This window comes from Petaurus breviceps, unplaced genomic scaffold (genome assembly GCF_028583685.1).
Source record: "Petaurus breviceps papuanus isolate PSGF00001 unplaced genomic scaffold, PetGlider_PUasm1.0 90778, whole genome shotgun sequence".
Lineage (NCBI taxonomy): Eukaryota > Metazoa > Chordata > Mammalia > Diprotodontia > Petauridae > Petaurus > Petaurus breviceps.
The window spans coordinates 2555069-2581446 of record NW_027187343.1 but is presented as its reverse complement, the minus strand read 5'-3'; the positions used below and the strand labels follow the sequence as shown (position 1 = coordinate 2581446).

The following is a 26378-nucleotide window of genomic DNA, read 5'->3' as shown; positions in this document are numbered from 1 at the left end:
CTCAGTCACTTGACCCCTGGGCTTTTTGCCACAGTAGGACTCTGCCACCAGACTGGGGAGCTTTAGTCCCAAACACTGGGGTTTTCTCAGCTGCCGGAGGTATTAGATGGGTGCTCTCTCTGAGGTCTCCACACGCTCTGGCAAGCTGGACATATACCCCAGGACCTTCACCCTAGACTGTAATCCAGATCCAAGAAAGTTAAAGCAAGAGAGATTACCCCTCAGACTGGTGCTTGGTCCCCCTACACTCTTCAGGCCAGGAGCTGAAGCTGCCATGTGGAGCTGGCTGGCTATGCTGGTGTCTCAGAGGCTTTTTGCCCCGGGGACAAAAGCCACGCGCTCTCACTTACTTGGTCCCAAAGTCCAGACTGCACTGACCTCTCACTTTGTCCTTTGCATCTATGTGTTGATAAATCTGGAAACAGCCACAGCTGCTGCTGATCTGGAGTCCCTCCGTCTGGCGCCTGGTCAGGCCCGCCCTGGGGCTAAAGCCTAAGTGTGTGGCTGGGCTCGGCTCCCAGAGCGCTGTGCTGGCCGCTGATTCCTGCTGGCCTGGCTGTCCTCAGCAGGAGGTTAGCTTCTCTGTGTCATTTTGTGGGTTCTGCAGCTCCAAAGTTTAGAGTTCCCTTTTACATGGATTGAGGAAGGTGGAAGCCAGAGCCCAGCAGAGGTCCTGCTTCTACTCGTATGTAATATATTATAATGCAATGTATTCTTCCATAGAAATAATGCTACAAAAGATCATTAGTAATATTATATAAATGAATCACTATTTGCAGCATTATTTCTATGGAAGAATATATTCCAAATTCCTACCATGCATGTGAGGAGTCCAGCTTCCTAACCCAATGGTAAGGCAAATTGAGCATAAATTGATGGTGGTGTGTTTAAGGTGTTTAAGACATTTTAAGGTTTGCAAAGTATTTTACATACATTTTCTCATTTGTCTTTATAACAATGTTGGTGCTGTGATTATCCCCATTTGACAGATGAGGAAACCGAGGTCCATAAAAGTTAAGCAACTTGCTAGGGTCTCAGTGTCTGAAATGGGATTCAAATACAGATCTTCCTTCTTCCAGGTCCAGCAATCTATCTACTATACCATGCTATATGAAACGTTTAAAAAAAATAATGTTTATTCAGCACTTTCAAGTTTGCAAAATGCTTTGGGAGGGTTTTATTTAATATTTTATTTTTTTCCCCAGTTACATGTAAAAAGTTTTTAACATTTGTTTTTAAAACTTTGAGTTCCAAATTCTCTCCCTTTCTCCCTTCCCAACCCCTCCACCCCCAATTAAGAAGGCAAGCTGCAAAATGCTTTGTTCACAACAACCCTGTGAAGTACTATTACTCCCATTTAATGGAAGAGAAAACTGAGGTTCTAAGAGATTAAGTGACTTCCCTATGGTCAGACTTCCCATTGTTAGAGCCAAGCTTCAAGTCCAGAGGTCCTATCTCCATGTCCAGTTTTCTTCCCACTACAGCACACTCCTTTTGCAGCACTGCAAAGGTTATCACTGGGTAGTGCATGGTTAATTACCAGACTAATAGACTATACATAAGAGCTCTGAATTCAGAGGCATGACAAGTCATTGTGGTCTGGGGTATCTGGGAAGGCTTCATGCACCTCATAGAACCATCAAAATTTAAAGAGGAATCTTTCTCTTTTTGTTTAGAGATTCTTAGTCATCAAGCAATAAACCAGAATTTATGAAGTGCCTACTACATGCTGTGCTAAACATTGTGCCAAGTTCTAGAGATTCAAAGAAAGGCAAAAACATGGTTCCTGCCTTCAAGGAGTTCACATTCTGATTGGGGAGTCAACATGCAAGTAACTATGTTTGTAAACAAGATATAGATAGATAAACAGACAGAAAGACGGATAGACAGATGGACAGATAGATATTAAATTGAAGGTAGTCACAGTGGGAAGGCAGTAGCAGCAGTGGCCATCAAGTAAAGACTTCCTGTGGAACTTGGTATCTCAGCTGAGTCTTGAAGAAAGCTATGAAGCTGAGGTGGGGAGGGAGAGCATTCCAGGCACGGAGTATAGTATAGCCAGTGCAAATCCTGGAAGGCAGGAGATGGAACATCATGTGCAAGGAACAGTGGGCAGGCCAGCATAGCTGAATCATACTGAGTGAAGAAGAGAAAATCATAAAAAGACTGGAAAGGTAGAAAGGGGTGATATGGTGAAAGGCGTTAAATATCTGAGAGCACTTTATATTTGATACTGGTATTAAAAGAGAGCCACTGGAGTTTAGGTGATATAGTCAGACCTGTGTTTTAGGAAAATCCCTTTGGCAAAGATCTAAGACAGTTCCTAAGGGACTTGTAACAAAAAAATGCTATCCCTTTCCAGAGAAGGAACCAATAGAGTCTGAATGTGAATCAAAACATGCTTTTTTAATTTCTTCATTTTATTTTATTTGGGTTATTTTGTTTTTTTTCGTTTGGGTTTTTTTTTATTGTTTTGATCTGTGTTTTCTTTTATAACATGGCTAATGTGGAAATATGTTTTACATGACTGTACAAGTATAATCTATACCAGACTTGCATAATTTGGCAGTAGGTTGGGGTCAAAATTAAAATAGGCTAAACTTCTCTTGGCTGCAGGTAAATTAGTAGAGAAAGGCTGAAAATGGCTGTTTGCCAGGGGTCATGTGATGAACAGGAAAGTGCACAGTGGCAACCCTACATTTTTTGTGGCCTACCTGAAATCCTTTGGTGGGCTTCAAGCAGCCCAGAGGGCCATATGTTGTGCAGGCCTGATCTATATCAAATTGCTTGCCCTCTGAAGGAGGAGTGGAGTGGGAGGGAAGGAGAGAATGCAAAACTGAAAAATTTTTAAAACAAATGTTAAAAATTGTTTTTACATGCAATTGAGAAAAAAATAAATTTAAAAACAATAAATAATAATAAACGGTTTCTCAGGGTTAGCCTAGGAATGAGATATAAGATGATAACTAATAAGGATTCTCAGATCAAATGAGCATTTTTTTAAGGATAGGGGAGACATTTGGTAGATTTGTAGGCAGCAAGGAAGTATCCAGTAAACAAAGAAAGATTGAAAAATTACCAAAAGTGGGGATTATAGTGGGGGCAATCTGCTGGGGAAAACTGAGGGAATGGGATTAAGGGTAAATGTCAATGCTTTGCCTCAGCAAGGAAAAGGGCCATCTCTTTATGAGAGAAGTAAAGGAGGCAATAGAAGATGAAGATATTGGAGTGATATGAGATGAAGAAGGGGGTGTGCTCTAGGAAAGTGGTCTCAATTTCTGAAGTATGATGCAGGATGGGAGTAAAGGGTGCAATAGAAGGCTTTAAGAGAGAAAGGGATTTGTAAGAGTTGCTGTGGTGATCAAGATAGCAAATTGATTAGGGAGGTGTGAGAAAGATTGCCTTTCAATAAGGGCCCAGTTGAGATTACATAGCATTTAGTTGTAGTGATCATTTGGCAGTTTTATTATTTTTCTCCAATTTTTTTTTTCAGCAAAATAAGAGCAAAGGAGGGGTAGATGGAAGAATAATCCAAGGTTGGGATTTGGCAAGACATGACTGATAATATGACAAGTGGGCAAAGGATTCAAGTGTAGTCCAAGGAATAAATACAGGGAGCTAGGTGGCACAGTGGATAGAGCACTGGGCCTGAAATCAGGAAGACTTATCTTCCTGAGTTAAATCTGGCCTTAAACACTTACTAGCTATGTGACCCTGGGCAAATCACTTAAACCCTGTAGTAATGGGAATTAGAAGATCTTCCCTGCCCCTCAATAGACTTAGAGGAGTTTGAAGACCTCCCCTGCTTTGAAAGTAAACGCTGCCCCCCTAATAGGCTGAATGTAATCACACGGAGCCTGTGATGGAGGGAATTTGCTAAAGGGTGGAGCAGAACCCACAGGAAGCTTCCCTGCTGTGAGCTAAACTCTGGCCCCCTAATAGGCTAAACAGTCCATGGAGCTTGTGGTGGGAAGAGTTTGCTGAAGGGAAGAGCCCACAGGAAGTTGAGAGCCAGAGCCAGAGAGAGTGGGAGAAAGAAGAGGTTGGTGCAAAGCACTAGAGAGGTTTGTGAGTAAATATTGATCTTGTATTGGTTTGTGGGAAGGCTGAAGGATGCAGTGGCTCTCAGTGTCTGGCCTCTGAATGTCTTTGGTACTGATGGAAATGGCCTACCGGTTTTGGGATTGGGTTTTCTGGTGTCTAAATAAATGCTTTAGTTCTGTCCTATGTAGAGATTTTGGTATATTTTGCAATCAAATGTCATATGATAGTTATAGTCACGGTCTTTATCATGATCTTGGGCGCTGTAAATATTGCATTGGTGCTACACCTGTTTGTCTCAGTTTCTTCATCTGTAAAATGAGCTGGAAAAGGAGATGGCAATTCCAGTATCTTTGACAAGAAAACTCCAAATGGGGTCATTAAGAGTCAGACACAATATAAACAATGGAACAACAAAAATATAGGGGAGGAGTGTAGCTACTGCAGGGGTGATGGTTTGGGAAACAACTGAGGTGTGTAAGGAATGTAAGTCATGATTAGGACAAATAGGTTTGGTAGTTGTAAGGCAGAAGGAAATATAGAAAGACAAAATATTGTGATCAGATAAAGGAATTTTGGAGTTCATGAACATGGAAGTGGAACCTATGTGGGTGATGGCAAGATAAAGCCTATGATCATCTCTGTTTGTAGCTGAGACAGAGTGGAGAAGTAGGTTGTGGGAACCAAGTAGATTGAAGAACTAGGAAGCTAAGTTGAATGAGCATCAATGTGTATGCTGAAGTCCTCTGGGACGGAGGTGGGACTCATGATAGAAAATGCTATCCACATCCAAAGAAAGAACTATGGAATCTAAATGCAGGTCAAAGCATATTATTTTCACTTGTTTTTTGGTTTAGTTTAACTTTCTTGTGGTATTTCCCTTTTGTTGCGACTTTTCTCTCACAACATGACTAATGCAGAAATATGTTTAACATGAGTGTACATGTATAACCTATATCAGATTTCTAGGGAAGGCAGGGAGGGAGAAAAATTTGAAGCTCAAAATCTTATAAAAATGAATGATGAAAACTACTTTTACATGTAATTGGAAAAAATAAGATACTATTAAGAAGGGGGGGAAATCGCATTCTTAAAACAAATACCAAAATGCAACACAATCAACGTTTTCCTGCACTAGTTATTTCCTTGTTCCTCATTTATATTCAGCTGCTATATTCTTTATAGTCAGACTATTCTTATAGTCCTCTATAAATACTAATTACAAGTTTAATACATTGTTTTACTAGCAAGAGAGATATCAAATTATAATTATAAATGGCTAATACATAATTAATAGCACATGCCTGATTTTAAAAAAATCTTTTATCCTAGAGTAACCATAAAGTTGTCTTTAAATGCTAGATGACTTATCATATAAATGTTTTGCTATACATTAAATCCAACTCTTATAATGTGCTTGCCTGGGCACAGTGCAGTAAAATCCTTGTTCGGTATTCTCCCAGGTAGCCAGACTTATAACCTGAGGACAAGAACTTTCATTCACATTAGCTGTACTTTGGCTACTAGACACTTCATGTCTCCAGGTGTTTCCTCATCTATAAAATGGAACTGTAGGGGTGGACTAGATGTTCTTTAAGGTCCTCCCAGTTATAAAATTCTGCCCAGAGCAGGAGACACAAAAGTATAGTTGAGGTATCTGATAGGTGGTATGCATCTACAGGCAATCTCCAAAAACATCTGCCTAGCTTCAGGAATGCTTAGTCAAAGACAGACCGAAAATTGGATTATGTAATAAGGTATTCATTGTTGTTCACTTGTCCAATTGCATCCAATTCTTCATGACCTCAAATGGGTTTTTCTTGGCAGATACTGGAGTAGTTTGCCATTTCCTTTTCTAAGGTATCCATAGAATCTTAAAATACTAGAAGAGATCAGAAATGAAAGAATGAAAAAAGTATTTTGTGCTTTTTACACACCAGGCAGGCACTGTGCCAAGCATTGGTGGTTCAAATTTAATCAAATAAGACTCTCTTCCCTATTTTGTTTTTCATGTGCCAAATATTGACTCAGAAACCCCACATAGCAACATGACCTATGTTCTGCTGTATTTTCCCTTTATTTTGTTAAATATTTCCCAATTACATTTTAATCTGGTTCATCCAGTAGTGCTGCAATGCTTGGAAACTTCTGGCTTATGTGATACAAAGGAAGGGGGGGGGGGGGGGGAGTGGAGCTGTGTTATCATGGGCACATCATTTGTCTTCACTCAGCTTTAGTTTCCTCTTCTACAATTCTATAGACCCCATTTTAAAGATTAAGAAATATGGGCAGAGAGGGGAAGTGACCTGTTCAAAGCCAGATTGTTATTAAGTGTGTGAATCAAGACATAAATTGGGTCTTTTGATTTTAAATCTAGAGCTTTTTCACTTCTATTTTGCTTTTAATGTGCCAAACAAGAAACCAAAAGCTTGCACATATAAGCAACCTAACAATATAAATATTCCAGTATTTGCCCTTATGAAAATAATTTGTTTAAAACAAGTGACAGACCAGACCCTTGAACTGTGATGACCACATTAGGGTTACAAACACCCTAGCCTACCAAATGACAGATTTTATCAATTATTCATTCATCTCATTTATAGGATGAAGCAGATGAATTTTAAAAGACATCATAAAAAAGACTGATATAACACTTTGTAATATACACATTTCTTTACTAAAATATATACAAAACAACCCTATTTTAACAAATTTATATATGACGTGTTGCTGAAGTATTTAGATAAAAAAATTTGGGCTTTGTAAGAATATCACAAAATCCATTAGAAAAGAAAAATTTCGATTAAGAAAAAAACTTAAATATAACATTAAAAATTTTATTTTGCATATCTTTCAAATGTAACTTCGAAAAGTTGAATAGAAAAGGTACTATTAATTTGGTCAATCTGATTTGCTTTCCAAGGCTGATGAAATGTAACCCAAAATAAACCTATGTGAAAATATCATGTATGCAATTTAAGATGTTTTAACAATAAGGCTGGAATTTACTAAATGAATTTCCATTTGACAGTTAATTTACCAATCAGTTATGTAGTAGTGAAGAATTTTGCCAAGAAAAAATAATAGCCTTAATTTTCAGTTCATCAAATCAGTAGTCAAATGAAAATCTCATTTATGTATTGTATACATTTATAGCAGCATCAACTTAAAAAAAATCAGCATGAACTTTCACAAATTCATCCTCTAGCTGTGTAAAACAAACTGTTTATTCTTAGCTGAAAGGATGGAAACTTTTCAAACCCATTCCTCTTTAATTTGCATAATTTCTCAAAGGAACTGCTTCAGTTAAAATCTTTGTGACTCAGGGATTTTCTGGAACTGTGTTTTGCAGAAAATGATCATATAACCATTTTTGGGTAAATGTTTCAGAACTCTCCAAAGCTTCAAAAAGGTATTTAAATTCTTCTGGGTACAAACTGCCTGTAGGTTCATATTTCTGCTTTTTTAGTTGTTGAAGCAAATCCTCTGTATCAGATATACACCATAAGCTGCAAAATACACAAACAGGCTTATTGCATTTTTTATAAAAACTTTCAATTAACCTCAGAAGTTATCTTCTAAAAACCAATCAATTATAAATTAATTAAGCTACAGATTCAAATGTATCATTGTATTGATTCCCAAAGTTTTAAATAATAACTACACTGACTTGGAAAATGGCAAGCTTGGATTTTAAGGAGATAATCTAATCAGATTCTTTTTGTAAGCTCCTTTTGCAAAATGGCTTAAAATTGTCATTTTCTGTGGGCTCATCTCTCATACTTCTACTCAAAACATCAGGCTTCCTTTAGCTTTAACATTCTAAATCCAATTGTACTTTTTTTTTTTTTTAAGCAATTGGGGTTAAGTAACTTGCTCAAGGTTACACGGCCAGTTATTTCTGGGTGTAGTGCTGAGTATCTGAGCCCAGATTTGATCCCCAGGTCATCCCAACATCTCCTGCACTCCAGAACCTTACAACCTATTGGCCATTTCCATACTGACATCCTGCTGGCATCTCAAATGCAACACATTCAAAAGAAAATTCATCTTTTGTGACATTTTTATTTAGGGGCTATGTTGTTCTTCAGTGTTTCATTCCAATTTTAATATATGTCCTGCCAAAGTGAACATAACTGTTTATATTTCCCTTCAAATTGACCCCAATATAGAATGTCTTTATTTCTGTTGAGAAATGCCACTATCCTTCAATCTCCCAGGTTTGCATCCCTGGCGTTATCTTCAACTGTCACATTCAATCAACTGCCAAGTCTAGCCAATTCTATTTCTACAGTATCTCTTGCAGTTGTCCTCTCCATTCGGTCACATTGGTCCCTTAATCAATAAAAATCACAGCAAGCTATGATCCTGTCTTGACACTTAAAGTCCTTCACAACCTGAATCCTACCTACCTCTCTAGATTATTTACACAGTTTTCTTCACACACTCTTGAGTACAGTCAAAGTGGACCACTTACTATTCTTCACCTCAGACATTCCATTCCTTGTCTCATGCCTTTTCCCTAGCTGTCCTCCATACTTGAAATCATTCCCTCCTCATCTCTGCTTATATAAATTCCTAGTTTCCTTCAAACCTCAGCCCAAATACTGCCTCCTACATGAGGCATTTCCTGTGTGTATGTATGTATATGTACATGTCTCCTCCAAACAAATGGGAGTTCCCTGAAGGCAGGGACCGTTTCTGCATTTGTATCCTCAAGGCCTAGCATAATTCTGGCACATAGTAGGTACTTAATGAATGCTTTTTTGACTACTTGGAGCAAAGGTTCACCAACCTTTATAGATAGTAAATTTGTATATACTAAAAAATACACAAAATCACTATGTTAAAATATGTATTCTGAAAATTTTTACAACATCTCTTTAAATCCAGATCAAGATGTTTTTAACATTAACTATTCTTGTAAACAGTGGCTTACTTAAATTAAACTTGCTTTGTCCTTGCTGGGGCACACATTAATTCATCACTGCTTTCTTCCTCATTTCTATTTTCTCTTCTTTCTGATCTTACCACAAACTATCATCCTCACCACTATCCATTACATTTGAAAGGCAGCACATTTTGAAACCACATTTAGATTCAGGAACTATTCTTTCCCACACATTTAAAATCTAGCTTCGTGGTTTCTTCCCAAATGATATAGGAACATATCCTCCTAATAAGCCAAACAAAATACTGCCTTGGGAAACTGTCCTCATTTTTTTCTTCTCTAATTTCTTATGATAAACATTCTTTTCATTAACACAATGGCTTCTCCTCATAGGTGTTTATGATTCTATGATATTTAGTACATTTTCTTTTAAATTTGCATCTTGATTTCATCTCAAGCCCTAACTAAGCATCTAGTTTTGTATAAGCTGCTCCATATTTTTACAATTTCTACTTTTGGCTCACAACAAATAATTCACCAAGCAACTAGAAACATGTTTCCAGAAACAAGGTATGATTCTTTTACTAAAAACTGCCGCAGTTCTTCATGTTAAAAGAAAAGATGTCTAACTGTAAATCCCATCTTCTCTACATATGGCACTGAGTGTAATATGCTATACTTAGAACTCAAATAAGGTGTAATTTAAATATGGAATAATAGAAAACTTGCATTACATACTTCATAGGTTGTTATGGGAATCAAAATGAGATTATATAGGGTATCCTAAAAAGCTATCGGGGCTTAAAACTGCACTAAGACCTTTGGGATGCCCATAGACATAAAGAATTTACCAATTGTAAAGTGCTACACAAATGCCATATTTTATTACTGTTCAGCTAATTCTTTATATCTGTGAAAAGTGGGGCTTTTTTTATAGTGGAGACTATTTTAAGTAAAAATGTGTACTTAGGAGAAAGCAGGAAGGAAACAGCTAAAATGGTATGGTTTTACATTTATAATTTCCTTTGGAGCTTCAAGTTTCAGGTTCATGTACCTTTGGGGCCTGGGATTTTGAAACAGGGAGTTATTTTAGTCTTGCTCCTTGCCTGCCTCTCTTCACAGAGTGGACAGTGAATTGGAGTTCCAACAATCTTGAACCTTCAGTTTAGTGAAGGCAGAGGTGGAATATATAATGAACCAGGAGAGAAGAAGCAACTGAGTAGTAGGATATACCAGAGGCTGTGTTCACTTTCTCCCCTTTAGTGAGAAGGATCACAGATGTAAAAGTTCCAGGGACCTGAGAGGCCACTGAATCTTAATTTTATAGACAAGTTCTGAGGAGCTCAGAGAGGTTGTAACCTAAACATGGTCATGAAGCCTCAGGTCTTCCTGACTACAATTCCAGCTACTATACCCCTAACAAACAATAGAGTATTCCTTTAATTTAATTTAGGGAAAAGACAAAGTCAGTTAAATAAACTACCAATGATTTATTCAATAAAAGTGGTTTACTGTTTCAGAGAAGTGGAAAAAAAGAATGAAAGAAATATGTGATTGGAGTGGAAGAGAAAATAAGGATACAGTGTCTCATTCTAACCTAATGAAATATACAAAACTAGTACTGTAATATTAATGAAATATCAATTATCAAATGAACTCACCCTTTTTAATACTTACCCCAATGTATCAATTAATTTAGATTTGCTCTTGTTAAGACACTGTTTAACCAGACATATAAAATTACATGAGTTTATAGGTGTCAAATTATTTGTAAATAAATTTCTTCGAGGAGTTAATCGAATAAAACACAAGTGCTTATTTTCATTTTCCTGAAGGAGAGAATAAAGTAAAAAAAAAAAGATAACCTTAGACAAAATAATATTGCTAGGATAAGAACCTGACCCTGTTTCAATTCATCTGAGACTGGGTCAGAGGTGGGAAGAAGAAAGTAAGAGCCAGGACTCTTAAGCTCAAATCCTCTCTCTGCCACTGACTTCCTGGGTGAACCTGTACCTCACGGCACCTCAGTTTCCTCATCTGTAAAATGAGAGGTCTAGACTAGATGGCCAGTGAGGTCCCTCCAGGAATAATCTATGATAGAATTCCTAAATTGTACTCATGTCATTTTAAAAAATCAGCAATACCTTAGGATACTATGGCAACTTCAACTCAGTATCATCAGTTTTGTAGGTTTTAAGTCACCCAAACATAATTTTACTAACTTCTACAGCTTATATTAAGGAGCACTAAAATAAAAATCAAGGTTATGACTGTATTAAAAATTTCTATTGTATTCAAGCCAATGAACAGCATCAAAAGCACTTTTAACTCTAAAAGATCAAGAACAAAACAACAAATTTAATCTTTAAACTAAGTTGATATGTCTGTAGAAAGTAAATTTTTTTTTTTGCTTTTTTGGAGGGCAATTGGGGTTAAGTAATTTGCCCAAGGTTACATGGCTAGTTTTTGTGTGTGTGTGTTGTGTCTGAGGCCAGAACCGAACTTGGGTCCTCCTGACTCCAGGGCCAGCGCTTTTACTCATGTGCCACCTAGCCATCCCCTAGAAAGTAATCTTTATGACATATTTAACACTAACAAATCTGGAAACCAGCTAAAATAAAAAACTACTGAAAAATCATAATCACATTCTATTGGCTTCTCAGAACATATGACTCTTGTAGTACAGATTGTAATGAAAAACCTAGTACTTATCTGCCTCAAAAATATACTTACCTCTACCTGTTAAATTACCAGATCAGCTCAGGTATATAAGTAACTTTTTTTTTATTCTTCTAGGCCTCAATCTCTTAAGACACATCTCTGGTTATCTTAACTGGTGGGAGGAGAGGCAAGGAGCTGGACTCTTTACAGGAGCACACAATGTAGGATTATTTTATAATGATTTTTTTTAGTACACTTTAGTAACCAAAGCCTCTTAGATAGGAACCAAGATGATCTGCCTAATGCTGAAGTCTATTCTGTAATATGCAGTATGTGGACAAGAATGGCATGGGATGCACCAAACATTTTTAAATTAAAATTTAATATATTTTACTGATGCTTACAGCAGTCATTTCTCATACACCTCCATGAGTACTCAATAAATGACAAAGAAAAACAAGTAAAAAACATATTTCACAATGCCTACATTTGATAATGTATATAATAATACTTTTCAAATGTTCAAAAGTTTAAGTTCCTTTAAGGAATCTTTTCATATATACTGTGGTAGTCATTGAGGATATTCTCATAATTCTCTCTGTGGAACTGAGGATTATAGAAATTCACTCTGGATAATTTCACAGAAATGGAAACATTACTTTCATGGATCACATTATTCAAAGTTTAAAATAAACTACTCACAATTTCTCAGGTATGATTGTTTCAAGTATAAAAATGCTTTAATTTCCAACACACTTATACTTTAAGCATTCCTAATCAAATACAAAAAAAAATGTCAAAAATTCCTGTGTTTTTCAAAGCAAAAGTATATTAGAAGAAAATTTTCCCCTCTGCAAAAAAATTAAGTATAAAGAATTCATTCATTTTTGAAGTCAAATGTTTTTTCTACATAGCTGTCATTTCTTAATGATTCTTAACAAAGTACTTAAATAAAACAAATCAACACACTGATCATGTCTATAAAGCATTGCTTCTTACCTTGCCCTTTAGCGATTTCAGTTTCCCATTTCTGAAGGTTACAAATGATGATAAAGGTTCCTTGAGAAAACAAAGAAACAACCCCCCCCAAATGGTTTTAATGCCACTTCCATCAAAACAAGTTATTCCTGCCTTATTTCTATTTTACCTAAATTGGGCTATTAATACTGAGCATATTTTTAAAATAAGATTTTAATACATTAGTTACAGTTTTTGTGAAATGACTTCATTCCTCTGTACTTCTACCAGTCACAGAAATGTCTTCAAAGTTCACTCCACTCTTGGATTTCTCACACTGGGAGTATCTTCCACCCCTGTGCCTCTGATTAACTAGTTATTCCTAGAAAAAGAGGCTACCCAGGCCATCCATGTGGGCCATCCATGTCCTCATTCCTGACCCTGGTCCTAAGCAGGTTCCTCTTTCCCTACTTTCCCACCCCTTTCTGAAAGCTTCCTTTTAAATGATGTCCTCCCCATTATAATGTGAGCTTCTGGAAGGAAAGACTCTCTGCTTGTGTATGTATTCCTAGCACTTAGCATACTACCTTGCACATTGTAATTTAATAAACTTTTAATGTATTTTATGTACTTTAATTTTTTATGTATTTAATAAATGATTGTTGAATTTTATAAATAATAATCTCTTCAAGAAAAGATCATACAAAATAAAAAAAAAAAACAAGTTTCACTCACATCATTTTTTTTTCTTTCATGTATGAGTTCAACCTTTCTGTTTAGTTCCAACACAAAGAGAAAGAGAAGGTTTAGAGAGAAGAATGCTCAGGACAGAGCTTTAGGGACAATCATTTCTAAGGGGCTTGCCAGGAATGAAAATCTAGCAAAATAGACCAATAAGGAGCTGCCAGAAGTGTAAGAGGAAAACTAAAAAAGATCAGTCATTAAAAAAATGGAGAGGGGGCAGCTAGTTGGTACAGTGAATAGAGCACTGGCCCTGGAGTCAGAAGGACCTGAGTTCAAATCCAGCCTCAGACACTTAACACAAAAATAGCTGTGTGACCTTGGGCAAGTCACTTAACCCCAACTGCCCTACCTTCCCCTCTCCAAAAAAAAAAAGAGAGAGAGGAGTGATATTTGGGAGACCAAGTCAACAGTATCAAGAGCTCAGTCAATAGGATCAAATTCTAAAGGAAGGTCCAGTCAAGTCAATAAGCATTCATTAAACATTTACTGAGCACCTATTAAGTGCCAAACATTGTGCTAGTACTGGGAATACAAAGAAAGGCAAAAAGTCCTTGCTTTCAAAGAGCTCGAAGTCTAATAATAGACAATATCAAAGTAACTAAGGATAAGCAAGATCTATAAAGAATAAATTGGAAAAGGTGGGACTTTAGCTAAAACAGGCAGAAGGCCAGAGAGGCCAGGAATTGTAGATGAGGAAGCAGAAGTTTCTACTCAAGGTGGAGTATCTCGTTTAAGGACCAGCAAAGAGGTGAGGTAAAGAAGAATAAGACCTGAGAAAAGGATACCACATATGGCAATGAAGAAATTACTGCTAACTTGGGAGAAAGAAGTTTCAGTTGATGAGGTCAGAAGCCAGATTGCAAAGGACTGAGAAGTGAAAGAAAAGAACTGGATATGAAGGGTATAGACAGCTTTCTCTGGGAGTTCTGATATAAGGATAAGGTAAGACACAGAGTGGAGAGAAATATTTAACAATAAGAAGAATTTTACTTACCATATGCAAAAGCTTTATCTCACAAGCTGTTTGCCAGAGAACACTCAGGGGTTGATAATACTTTTCACCTGGCTTTGAAATGATTCTCTGATAAAGGAATAAATTTATGAGTTACACATCATTAACATCCTTTAGTCATTCAACATCCAAATCTGGCACTATTCTAATATCTGAAAATAAAAACTATGAACCTAAATTAGCTAAAAATTAAGAACTGAAGCAAAAATGTTAATATCTATTATTTTAGTGGGCCTTGTCTCTTAGTTCTGAAAATCTATCTGATATATTAAATTTTATTCTTTAAACAAAATAGATTTCCTTTAAACTGTTTAGAAATTACTTTCACTATGGCATGCTGTGAGGAAAATCTCCTAATAAAGTTAAAATTATAACTGTTATGTAATCAATACATTATCAAGCATTTATTAAGTGCCTCCAATGTGCCAAGTGCAGAGGACAAATAAGTTTGGTGACTTGCAAGCATTTGGCACAGTGCTCATCTCAACATCAACAATCCTACTCCCATAATTACCATTCCCTTTTCAGGCAGCACTCTGGACTTTCTCTACTGTGCTCCTGCCCTGAAGTACCCTGGTCTCTATTCCACTCCCCCATTTTCAGCTTCCTTTTGTGTGTTGTCTTCCCCCATCAGAATATAAACTCCTTGAGGGCATGATCTGTCTTTCTATTTGTATATGCAGTCACAGTGCTTAGTACAGTGGCTGATGTATAGTAAGAACTTAATAAATGCTTACAGACTAACTGATTTATGTCTTTAAGGCACACAAATGTGACCAGTCCTGAAATGTAATTATAAATACTAATACTATTAACAGCTCACATTTATATAGTGTTTTAAACATATTATTTCATTTGTTCTTCACATATCTTGTAAGGTAAATGCTATTACCATTCCCATTTTTCCATAAGAAAACTAAGGCTCAGAAAGATTAAATGACTTTTAGCATACCACCAAGTTAATAAGTGTCTGAAGTGGGATTCAAACCAAGATCTTCCTAACCCTAGGAGAATCATTAAAGAACTGTTAGCAAATATAATTAGTGGTTTCTTTTTAGTAACATACCTTGTATTCTTTTTCACTAATAAACATATTCAATTCTATCCGTCCATAGCTATATATGGAACTACAAGAATAGAGGTCATGTAAAAGTTTCCAAAGTACATTTCTTTCATATTTAGTTGGGAAGAATCCAACTATCTTTACAGGAACATCTGTTGCGAAAATATGCAAGAATATGTAAGTAAAAATTGAGCACATCTTTTTCTTTATAATATATTTTAAGATTAGCAAACAAATCAGTCTTCAGAAAATTCTACATACTAGATGGCATTTAGTTTAATAGTGTGATGTATGAAATATTTTGAATATGCCTCTCTTCTGTGCTCTTACTGCCCCCAACATAGTTCAGGGCTTCATTACCACATGTCAAGACTACTGCAATTACTTTCTAATTAGTCTTCTTGCCTCTACTCTCACTCTCCTATTCACTCCCCCCCAAAATCATTTACATTGCTGTCATATAAATATGATCATAATACTCCTGCTCTAAATCCTCCAATGGTTCCCTTTTACTACCAAATACAATTTATGTCACTTTTTGTTATTGTTTAGTCGTTTTTCAGTCATGTCTGACTCTTCGTGACCCCTTTTGGGTTTTCTGGATACTGGAGTGATTTGCCATTTCCTTCTCCAGCTCGTTTTACAGATGAGGAAACTGAAGCAAACAGGGATAAGTGACTTGCCCAGTCACACAGCTAATAAGTGGCTGGGGCCACAATTAAACTGAGGAAAATGAGTCTTCCTGATAGCAGGACTAGTGCTCTATCCACTACGCCATTTAGTGATAGGGGATGAGTGGTAAATGGACGTCACTTACCTGTACCTTAAAGCCCCTCCATGTCCTTGGCCAACCTTTTCTTTCCAGAAAAATATCATCTTCCAAATATGGTATATTCTAATCAAACTTTACGTACTGTCCCCTTTTATACATCTCATACCTCTGTTTTTGTTCACCCTGTCTGGAATGCCACCTCTCTTTACTGGTTAAAATCCTACTCACTAGTTAGAGCCTAGCTCCTAGTCTTAGCATTCATCATTTTGTACTAAAATTTTAATGTATTTGTTGACGGACTAACACGAGGACAGGGTTTCTGTTCTGATGAATCTTCCCTTCAGTGCCAAGCAAAATGTTTACCATACAGCAACAGAGAAATTCTTGTTGAAGCTAAATATTCAGATATCCAGAATACTTCCATATTAAAGTAAAAAACACCTGCTGTCTATTACATGGATATATACTAGAATGCTAGTTACATAAACCTAACATATTTAAAAACTTGTCAGTGAAGTCAAGTGACCAAGAACACCAGCAAAACTTTCATTAAGTTTTAATAATTTTATTTATTATATTATGACTTTAATAAGTGTCAAAATTTACCTGCTGCCCATGGAACTTTTCTTATTCCCAATTTCTTGAAAAGTGTTTCAGTAAACATAGCAGGTGGTGGTGTTGCTATATTACTTGGATCTCGATGGAAGAAGTCACAGTAGATTACTTCTAGCTGTCTAGCTGGATGCTTTTTTAGAGTCTAGGATAAAAAGTCAAAATTTTAAACTCTTTATGAACCCTGCAGAATATTTTACCTCAGAATTATTTATCAAGTTTTACTGAGGTAACATAACATTGTGAATATAGGCCACCTTGGACCATGGGGTTTTCAGTCCTGGCACTGACACATACTAGTTGTGTGACCACAGACAAGTCTCAGGCAGCTGTATATGGCTCTGACACCAATAAAAACAGCTTTGGACCAGAACAGGGAGATTTATAAGCTCTGATTAAAACAGGCCGAAACAGAGTCAAGATGGCAGAATAGAAACAGGACCTCCGTGGGGCTCCAGCTACCACCACCTCCAATTCATGTAAAAGGGAACTCTAAACAAACTTTGGAGCTACATAACCCACAAAATGACACAGAGAAGAATGTCCTCCCACTGAGGACAGCCCTACAGGCCGGCAGGAATAGGCCAGCACAGGCTCTGGAAGCTGAGCCCAGCCCCATGCCGAGGTTTTACCCCAGGATGGGCCTGACAAGCCCCTGGCTGGAGGGACTCCAGATCACCAGCAGCTGTGGCAATACAGAATTATCAACACATAGATACTAAGGACAAAGTGAGAGGTCATTGCAGTGTGGACTTTGGGACCCAGTAGTTGGAAGTGAGTCTGAGAAGTCACTGAGGGCTGCGGCCCAGCCACTGCCACATGGCAGCTTCAGCTCCTGGCCTGCAGAGTGTAGGGGAACCAACCGACCAGTCTGAGGGGTAATCGCTCTTGCTTTAACCTGCTTGGACCTGGATTGCAGTATAGGTTGGAGGTCCTGGGGTGTGTGACCTGCTTGCCAGAGTATGTGAAGGCTTCAGAGAGGGCACCCAACTAATAACTCTGGCAGCTGAGAAAACCCCAGCATTTGGGATGAGGCTCCCCTGTATGGTGGCAGTCTTACTGTGGCAAAAAGCCCAAAAGTCAGGTAATTGAGGGGCAACATGACCAGGCAAAAGAAGACAAACAGAAGACTCCAACATTAAACTCCTATTTTGGGGACAAAAAGAAGCAAAGCATGGAACAGGAGGAAGACAGTGAAGTCAGAACTCCTGCACCAAAAGCTTCCAAGAAAAATACGAGCTGGTTACAGGCCATAGAGGACCTTAAGAAGCAGATAAGAGAAGTGGAGGAAAAACTGGGGAGAGAAATGAGAACAATGCAAGAAAATTACGAAATGAGAATCAACAGCCTGAGGAAAATAACACCTTAAAAAAAAGACTAACTCAAATGGCAAAAGAGGCTCAAAAAGACATTGAGGAGAAGAATGCCTTAAAAGGTTGAATTTGCCAGATGGAAAAAGAATCTCAAAAGCTCACTGAGGAGAATCATGCCTTCAGAATTAGACTGGAGCAAATGGAAGCTAATGACTTTATAAGAAATTAAGATGCTGTTAAAACAGATCCAAACAAATGAAAGAATAGAAGGCAACGTGAAATATCTCATTTGAAAAACCACTGACCTGGAAGATAGATTCAGGAGAGAGAATTTAAAAATTATTGGACTACCTGAAAGCCATGATCAAAGGAAGAATCTAGAAATCATCCTCCAAGAAATTCTCAAGGAAAACTGCCCTGATGTTTGAGAACCAGAGGGCAAAATAGAGGTTGAAAGAATCCACCAATCAGCCCCTGAAAAAGATCCCAAAAAGAAAACTCCTAGGAATACTATACTCAGGTTCCGAAATTCCCAGATCAAGGAGAGAATATTACAAGCAGCCAGGAAGAAACAATCTGAATATTGTGGAAACACAATCAGGATAACTCAGGATCTGGCAGCTGCTACACTGAGGGATCGAAGGGCTAAGAATGTGATATTCCAGAGGTCAAAGGAGCTGGGATTAAAACCAAGAATCACCTACCCAGCAAAACTGAGTATTATGTTTCAAGGGGAAATATAGTCACATTCAGTGGAATAGAGGACTTTCAAGCATTCTTGATGAAAAAACCAGAGTTGAATAGAAAATTTGACATTCAGATACAAGAAGCAAGAGAAGCATGAGAAGGTAAACAAGGAAAAGAAATCATAAGGAACTTATCAAAGTTGAACTATTAACATTCCTACATGGAAAAACAATAATTGTAACTGATGAAACTTTTCTCAGTATAAAAATAGTTGAAGGGAATAGAAATACACACACACACACATATGTCTATATTGGAGGGTATATGGGCGTATGAATACATATGTGAATGTGTGTATATATATGTTTACAGGTACACATAGAGGGCACAGGACCAATTTAATAGGAAGGGATGATACTTAAAAGGTAAAATTAAGAGGTGAGAGAGGAATATAATGAGAGGAGATGGGGAGAGGCAGAATGGGGTAAACTATCTCATATAGAAGAGGCAAGTGAAAATGGCTACAATGGAGGGGAAGAATAGGAAGGCAAAAGGGAATGGATCAACCTTAGTCTCATTGAATTTGGCTTGGGGAGGGAATGACATACACACTAAATAGGGTATCTCACCCTACAAGAGAGTATGGGGTAACAGGATGAGAGGGGGGATAATGGAAGGGAGGGCAGGCTGGGGACAAGGGAAGTTGGAAGCACCCACTTTTGAAAAGGAATGGGATCAAAGTAGAGAATAGAACAAGTGGGGGGCTGGACCAGAGGGAGGGAAATATAGTCAGTCTTTTACATTATATCTACTATGTTAATGTTTTGCATTAGCTACACATGTACAACCTATACTGAACTGCTTATCTTCCCAGTAAGGGTAGGGAACAAGGGAATGAATCTGGAATTCAAAGTTTTAAAATCAAATGTTTAAAATTATATATATATATATATATATATATATATATATTTACTATTATTAATACTATTTTACATGTAATTGGGAAATAAGTTATACAGGCACTGGGGCATAGAGATCTACCATACCCTACTGGAAAAGTCAAAGGGAGTATGGGAGAAGATATGGGAGAGAGCAGAATGGAGGAGGGGATATCCTGTGAGACTGCTATTTTGAGGCGGTGGGGTAGGGGAAAAACAGGGAGAAAAATTGTAACTCAAAATCTAGGGGAAATGAATGATATAAATCAGAATAAAGCATTTGAAAAAAAAACTCCTAAAAAAAAATTAAATCAGGACAATGGAAAGATACAGTAAATAGAAAGTATTGTTTCCAGAGTCATACATGTAGTAAGGGCGAGCTTCCTTATGTGACCAAGTTCTATATGCCAAGGCTTCCTCCTGGCTATACGTCTGACTTTTCAGACTTCAGCTGTAATCCTACCCAGGAACATCCAATCCATCAGCCCCTACAGCTTTCTCTCTTCCCACTGTTGAGTTCCTCCCAGGGCCTCCATTTTGGGGAGGAGCACAAGGTAGCCAATCTTTATTCCCCTCTCAGAGGCCCTATGCTGGGGTACCTTCACAGACCTCCCCCAGCCCACCTTCAGGTTCCTTTTGTATCCTGTCTTCCCCCATTAGAATGCAAGCTCTTTGAGGGTAGACGCTGTCTTTCTTTTTGCTTATAAAAGTAAACCCAGTACTAAACAGTGCCTTATTGCATGGTAAGTGTTTAATAAATGCTTATTGCCTGATGCCTTATATCATGTTTTCTCTTAGCTGACACCAAGACTGTAAAACAACAAAGGTTATTACCTTAAAGAAACTGTGCATCAATACACTTATAATTACTTGGCAAGCTTCCAGCCCTGGTTATTGTGCTGAGCTCCAGGCCTGCATCAACTTCCTTTTGGACATCTCAAACTTAAAATGTCCAAAACATAATTCATGAATTTTTCCCCCAACCTGGTACCCTCTTCCAGCCTTCTCTACTGGTGTCGTTACCACCATCTTCCTAAGCACCCATACCTGCAACCTGGGTCATCCTAGGCTTATCACTTTTACTCTTCCCATAGAACCAAGCCATTAACAAATCTTGTCTTTTCTAACTTTCACCACATCTCATCTATCAGGGGCAGCTGATAACAAAGTGGTCAGTAGGCCTGGAGTCAGGAATCTTCAATTTAAATCTGATCTCAGACAGTATGATCTTGAACAAGTCCCTTAACTTCTGTTTGCCTCAGTTTCCTCAACTGTAAAATGGGAATAATAGCACTTGTCTTTCAGGGTTACTGGGAGGATCAAATAAGCTATTATTTGTAAAAGCACTCTTAACATACTGCTCAGCACATAATGGGATGTCAATGCTTATTCCCTTCCCTTCCTTAGCTCCCACATCTACCCCCATCCTGCCCTCTCTGAGGGAAATTTAACTGTTTTAGAAGCAGTTGATGGCACAGTGAATAGCTGGGCCTGGAATCAGAAAGATCTGAGTTCCAAGATAGCCTCAGACACACACACTACAGTGTGACCCTGGGGCAAGTCACTTAACCTCTGTTTACCTCAGTTTCCTCAAATATATAATGGGGACAATATCAGCAACTACCTCACAGGGTTGCTGTGAGGATCAAATTTAGTAGATGCCATATAGGTGCTTATTTTCTTCTTTTCCCACTTCCAAGAGACACACAGTTAGTAAAAGTCTGAGGCTGGAAACAAACATTTATTAAGTGCTTACTATCTACCAGGCACTGTGTTAAGCACTAACAGTACAAAGAAATTGAAATAAAAATGTTTCCTAAAGGCATTTAAACAGTTTTTTAAATCTGTACTGTGAGAGGGACTTTTTCTGTTGAATAAAAGAAAAATGCAATATACACACACATAGACATACATACACACACTATATATGTAGCATGTATGTATGTATATAGAGAGAGTTAATGGAAGATAGTCACAGAGGGCAGGCACTAGCAGAGGGGGAGACCGGGACAGTCATCTTGCAGAAGGAAGCTAAAGATGCCTGGATGCAGATGTAAGGAGGGAGAACATTCCAAGCAGGGTTGGGGAATAGCCAAGGAAAATGCAACAAGTCAGGAGATGGAGCTTCATGTAGGAGGAAGAGCACGAACATGAGTGCTACTGGATCACAGAGTATATGAAGGGAAGTAAAGACTAAGAAAACTGGAAAGTCAGTCAATAATCAGCTAAATGTTAGCTATTATTACTTTTTTAGAACTTAAAACTCATTTTAGAATACATTTTATGTATTATTTTATTCCTTGTTTATTTTTCTTTGTTGATGGTTAAGTTCATAATATTCTTAAGGGAAAAGAAAAAAGGAATATAAGTCTTCTGTCTAATGTTCCTTGTAGTAGGATTTCTTAAAAAAGGGAACCAAACTAATGAGAAGTAAAACGAACCACAAGTACTTAGTTCCAATTTCCTAGACCAGGGAAAGCTAATCGGTTTCCACACACATTAATTTTAAGAAACTAAAATTATGTACCGTTAAATATGGAAGAAAAGTCAGGTCACTTTCAAGTGCAGCCACTCGTAAACCAGCATTGAGTAATGCAGAGGTAATAATTCCAAGCCCTACAGTGTGAAAAGAAAAATTTGTTATTTTGGGGAACAATAGCATAGTTTTCCATTTAGGAGGTGTTATAGTTTCTTTTATTTCAATCAATCAGTTAACATGCATTTATTATAAGACTAATATATGCTAGGCATTAGGATTATGAATAGATGAGATAGAACCTATTCTCACAAGAAAATTTAATATGTAAATATTAAAGTTTTCAAAATTAAAGCCCTCAATTTTACTTATAAAATAAAGCTTTTACAGTAATTTTGATGGATCAAAACCTTTTTTTTTTTTAATTTGTTTAAGGTACATTTAACACTTTAAAACTGACCTTTGGTATTCCTACAATTTTGCTATCAAGTAAAGCACTCTGAGGGAACAAACCATGTTAACCTTGGATTCAGAAATCTCACACTGACTCTCACTAGCTGGGTGAGCCTGGGCAAGTTACTTGTCCATTCACTCAGTTTCTTCAGTAAAATGAGATTAGCATCTGCTTCCATAGGTTTAATAAAGAGTTCTACGCATCTACACGTCCAGCCTTAGTCTCTCTCCTGAGCTCCAGTCCTATATAACCACCTGCCTATTGGACATTTCAAACTGGATTAAACTCAACATGTCCAAAACAGGATTCATTATCTTTCCTCACAAAATCCATCTGTCTTCCAAATTTTTTATTTCTGTTGAGGGCACTACCATCCTTTTAATCATACAAGTCTGCAATTTAGGTGTCATCCTCAAATCCTCATTCTTATTCACCCTATACATCCAATCAACTGCCAAATCTTGCCCCTTCTACCTCCACAAATGCTATCACACATGTCCCTTTATCCAGTCACAGAAATGCCACCCTAATTCAGATCCTCATCACTCCTTACCTGGACTACTGCAATGACCTCCTAATTTATCTCCATGCCTTCACTCACCTTCCAGGGGTGGGAACTTGTGGTCTCCAGGACACATGTGGCCCTCTAGGTCCTCGAACAAATCCCCTTAATTAAAAGGGTTTGTTCTGTAAAACTTGGACTCAGTCAAAAGGCTGCACCCAAAGACTGTAAGGCCACATGTGGCCTAAGGCCTCAAGTTTCCCACCCCTGCATCCATCCTCCACCAATAAGTATAGTACTTTTCCTGAAGTACAGTTCTGACCATCATTCCCTTACTTAATAAATTCCAGAGGCTTCTTTTTACATCTAGGATCAACTATCAAACTTTTCTGTTTGAAATTTAAAGTCTTTCACAAGTTGGCACCAACTTATTTTACACAGTGCTTCCCTTCATATATACATACATACAAGGCCAACTAATCTGGTCTTCTTCCTGTTCCTTATACATAGCACTTCATCTCTTTCTCAGTATCTTTGTGCTGATTTGGAATGAACTGGTTTGCGCTATGTCTGGAATGAACTCTCTTCTCACCTCTCTTAGAATCCTTAGTTTCTTCCAAGGTTCACCTTTAGTACCACCTTCAAAATGAAGCTTTTCCTGATTCCCCAGACACTCATTCCTTTCCCCCAAAACTAAATTGTACTGATTTTCATCTTGTCTTGCTTTTGCTGACATATGGGGACATGCTGCCCTTCTCCTGGACTGGTCATCATCTAGGTAAGTGACAGGCAGGAAATGTTTTTTGTTTGATGTTGTTAAATTCCCACAACAATTTGGAACCACTGCACTTTCAAATTAAAATCTTAAATTTCTAACTCATTTTGTCACGCTAAGGTAAGGAAAGAGGCTAATGGAATTTTTTTAATCCCATAGATCATGCACTTACCTCCCACCAAATTCTTTGATCCCTGGTCTTTTCAGTGATTCTGCTTCCCTCACCCCTAACCCTATATGGTTTCCAGCATCTGCCTGCTTCCTTCCTATTTGTATGCTGTTTAACAGTGATAGCAGAAATTAAGAAATCCTGCTTAGTCCTTATAAATTTATATTGTTCAAACTAAACCCAGTCTCACTACAGCAAAAACAACCCTACTACTCTCTTTGCTAGCTGATTCTCTATCACTCTTGCTATGTGGCTAGTCCAAACCTATTCTTCTTTCTGAATGTAAGGATACTCTCAGATCTCATCTCTGCTGAGGACTTCATATTACACCTTCACCAAAAAAATTGAGGTCATTATAAACAAGCTACCCCGTTTATCCAAATCAGTTGCCAAATCATGTAATTATTTCCTTTTCTGCAGTATCTCTCAAATGCATTTTCTTATCTCAACTCACACCGTCATAGATCGAATTCAGGCTCTCAAAAGCTCTCTCCAGGAGCTCCCAGGCTCAAGTCTTTTCCCTTCCCAATACTCTCCACTCAGCAGTCAAAATGATTTTCCCAAAGTATAGGCCTGATCACATCACTGCACTATGCAACCCTCCCCCCCCCCACACACACAACTCCAAGGTCTCTTTACAACCTCTAGAAGCAAACATAACCTTCTGTTTATCATTTGAAGCTTTTACAGTCTGGCCTCTTATCTTTTTAGTTTCTTAACAACACTCTCCACAAACTCTAGTCACACTGGCTTCCTAGCTGTTCTTCAGGTAACATTCTCTTATTACTGTCCCTTTGCACTGGCAGTTCCCCACGCCTGGAATATTTTCCCTCCTCACCTCTTAGCATTCCTGTCTTCCTTTAAGATTCAGTTTAAATGCCATCTCCTCCTGGGAGGCTTTCCCCTCTAAAGCTTCTTTCCATGTACTCTGAATATGTCTTGAATATATTATTCTTATATATGTGGTCTCCTCTATTGGAGTATAAGGTCCCTGATAGCAGGAACTATTTTTACTTTTTCTTTGTATGTTCATTGCTTAACATAGTGCTTGGCATCTTGTAATCACTTAATAGGTGCTTGTTCATTGACTTCACCACATTTATACATCAAGGAAAAGGCTGGAGATAAAGGACTTTCTTTTGTTTTCAGACTGCACAGTGCAATGGAAAAAGCACTATATTTAAAAAGTCAAAGGACCTGGGTTTGATTCTTGCCAGGCCTCTTACTACCTGTGTGATCTTAGGTAAACCAACTAACTTCTCTCTGCCTCAGTTTCCGCACCAGAAAAATGAGGGGGTTCCATCCAGTTCTAAATCTATGATCCTACGTCTATGCTGAACTGCCCTCATAAAGTGCACTGAGGAGAAATTAGGTACGTCTATATACTAGCAAATGAACCACATACTTGGAATCTGTAGACAATAAAAAAGTTGTAGCCGGTCAAAGACAAAAAAACAAAAAAAAAAAAACCCAAAAATCAAAAGCACAGTCTTATTTTCAGCGAATTACTAGCACTTACCCAAGCTCTGGGCACTAAGTACCGTGTGAGGGGAATGGGAGTGAGGCTGAGTAAAAAAGCATAAAGCAAGAACTCCCCTGCCCTGCCTGTGTATCTAGGGTCAAGCAAACGTGTGACAAAAGTGCCATGGGCATTCCCAACTACAGTCTAAGCTCCGTGGGGGCAGGGCCCGTGGCTTACTCTGCTCCGTATGACCCCGCACCCTTCACAGCGAGCCAAGCACACCACAGGTTCCCCGAACAAAAACCTGAGCTTAGGAAGCCTCCTGCCCCAAGGCGCTCCGGGCACCCTCCCGATTTGGGTTTCCCCACGGCCCTCCTCCGCCCCCCGGCACCCGCACCCACCGGGATTGCACTCTAGGACGTGCGGGCCGGCTCCAGGAGGCCCTGCCTGAAGGAGCTGCACCACGGTGTTCGTCACCTTCACGCTGCCCGGGAAAAGCCTCGGCCAGGTCCTACTCCGCTGCGACGCGTCCGACTTCGCATCTATCCCGGAGGACTGGGGTTCGAGGCACGACTGGGACAGGAGCCGGTGAGGCCCCTTCAGGTACCCCGGGCCCTTCTCCCAGGGGCGGCGAAGGCAAGCTCTGGTCACGGAGGTTCGCACAAGAAGACAAGTCACTGACCCCCACATCTTCGCGTCCGCGTTGCCTCCTCACTGTCTGCCTGCCAGAGCGGGAGCCTAAGCCGGGGCCCGGGCCGGGGCCGGGGCCGGGGCAGGGACTACCACCACAAGCTTCATTCAGCAAGCCGCACGCGCACGACCTTTCAGACGAGGCGCGGAGCGGAA

General features: G+C 38.5%; 1 protein-coding gene across 1 annotated transcript; it reads right to left on the bottom strand.

Moving 5' to 3' along the window:
* Positions 1–6867: 6867 nt before the first annotated feature.
* TFB2M (transcription factor B2, mitochondrial) lies at positions 6868–26368 on the bottom strand. The gene is made up of 8 exons (XM_069069135.1): positions 25934–26368; positions 22222–22310; positions 16751–16901; positions 15376–15524; positions 14292–14378; positions 12596–12655; positions 10613–10764; positions 6868–7553 (listed from the first exon to the last, which is right to left on the bottom strand). The coding sequence occupies exons 1-8, from the start codon at positions 26220–26222 to the stop codon at positions 7367–7369; spliced, it is 1164 nt and encodes a 387-aa protein (XP_068925236.1). The 5' UTR covers positions 26223–26368; the 3' UTR covers positions 6868–7366.
* Between the last annotated feature and the right edge of the window lie 10 nt (positions 26369–26378).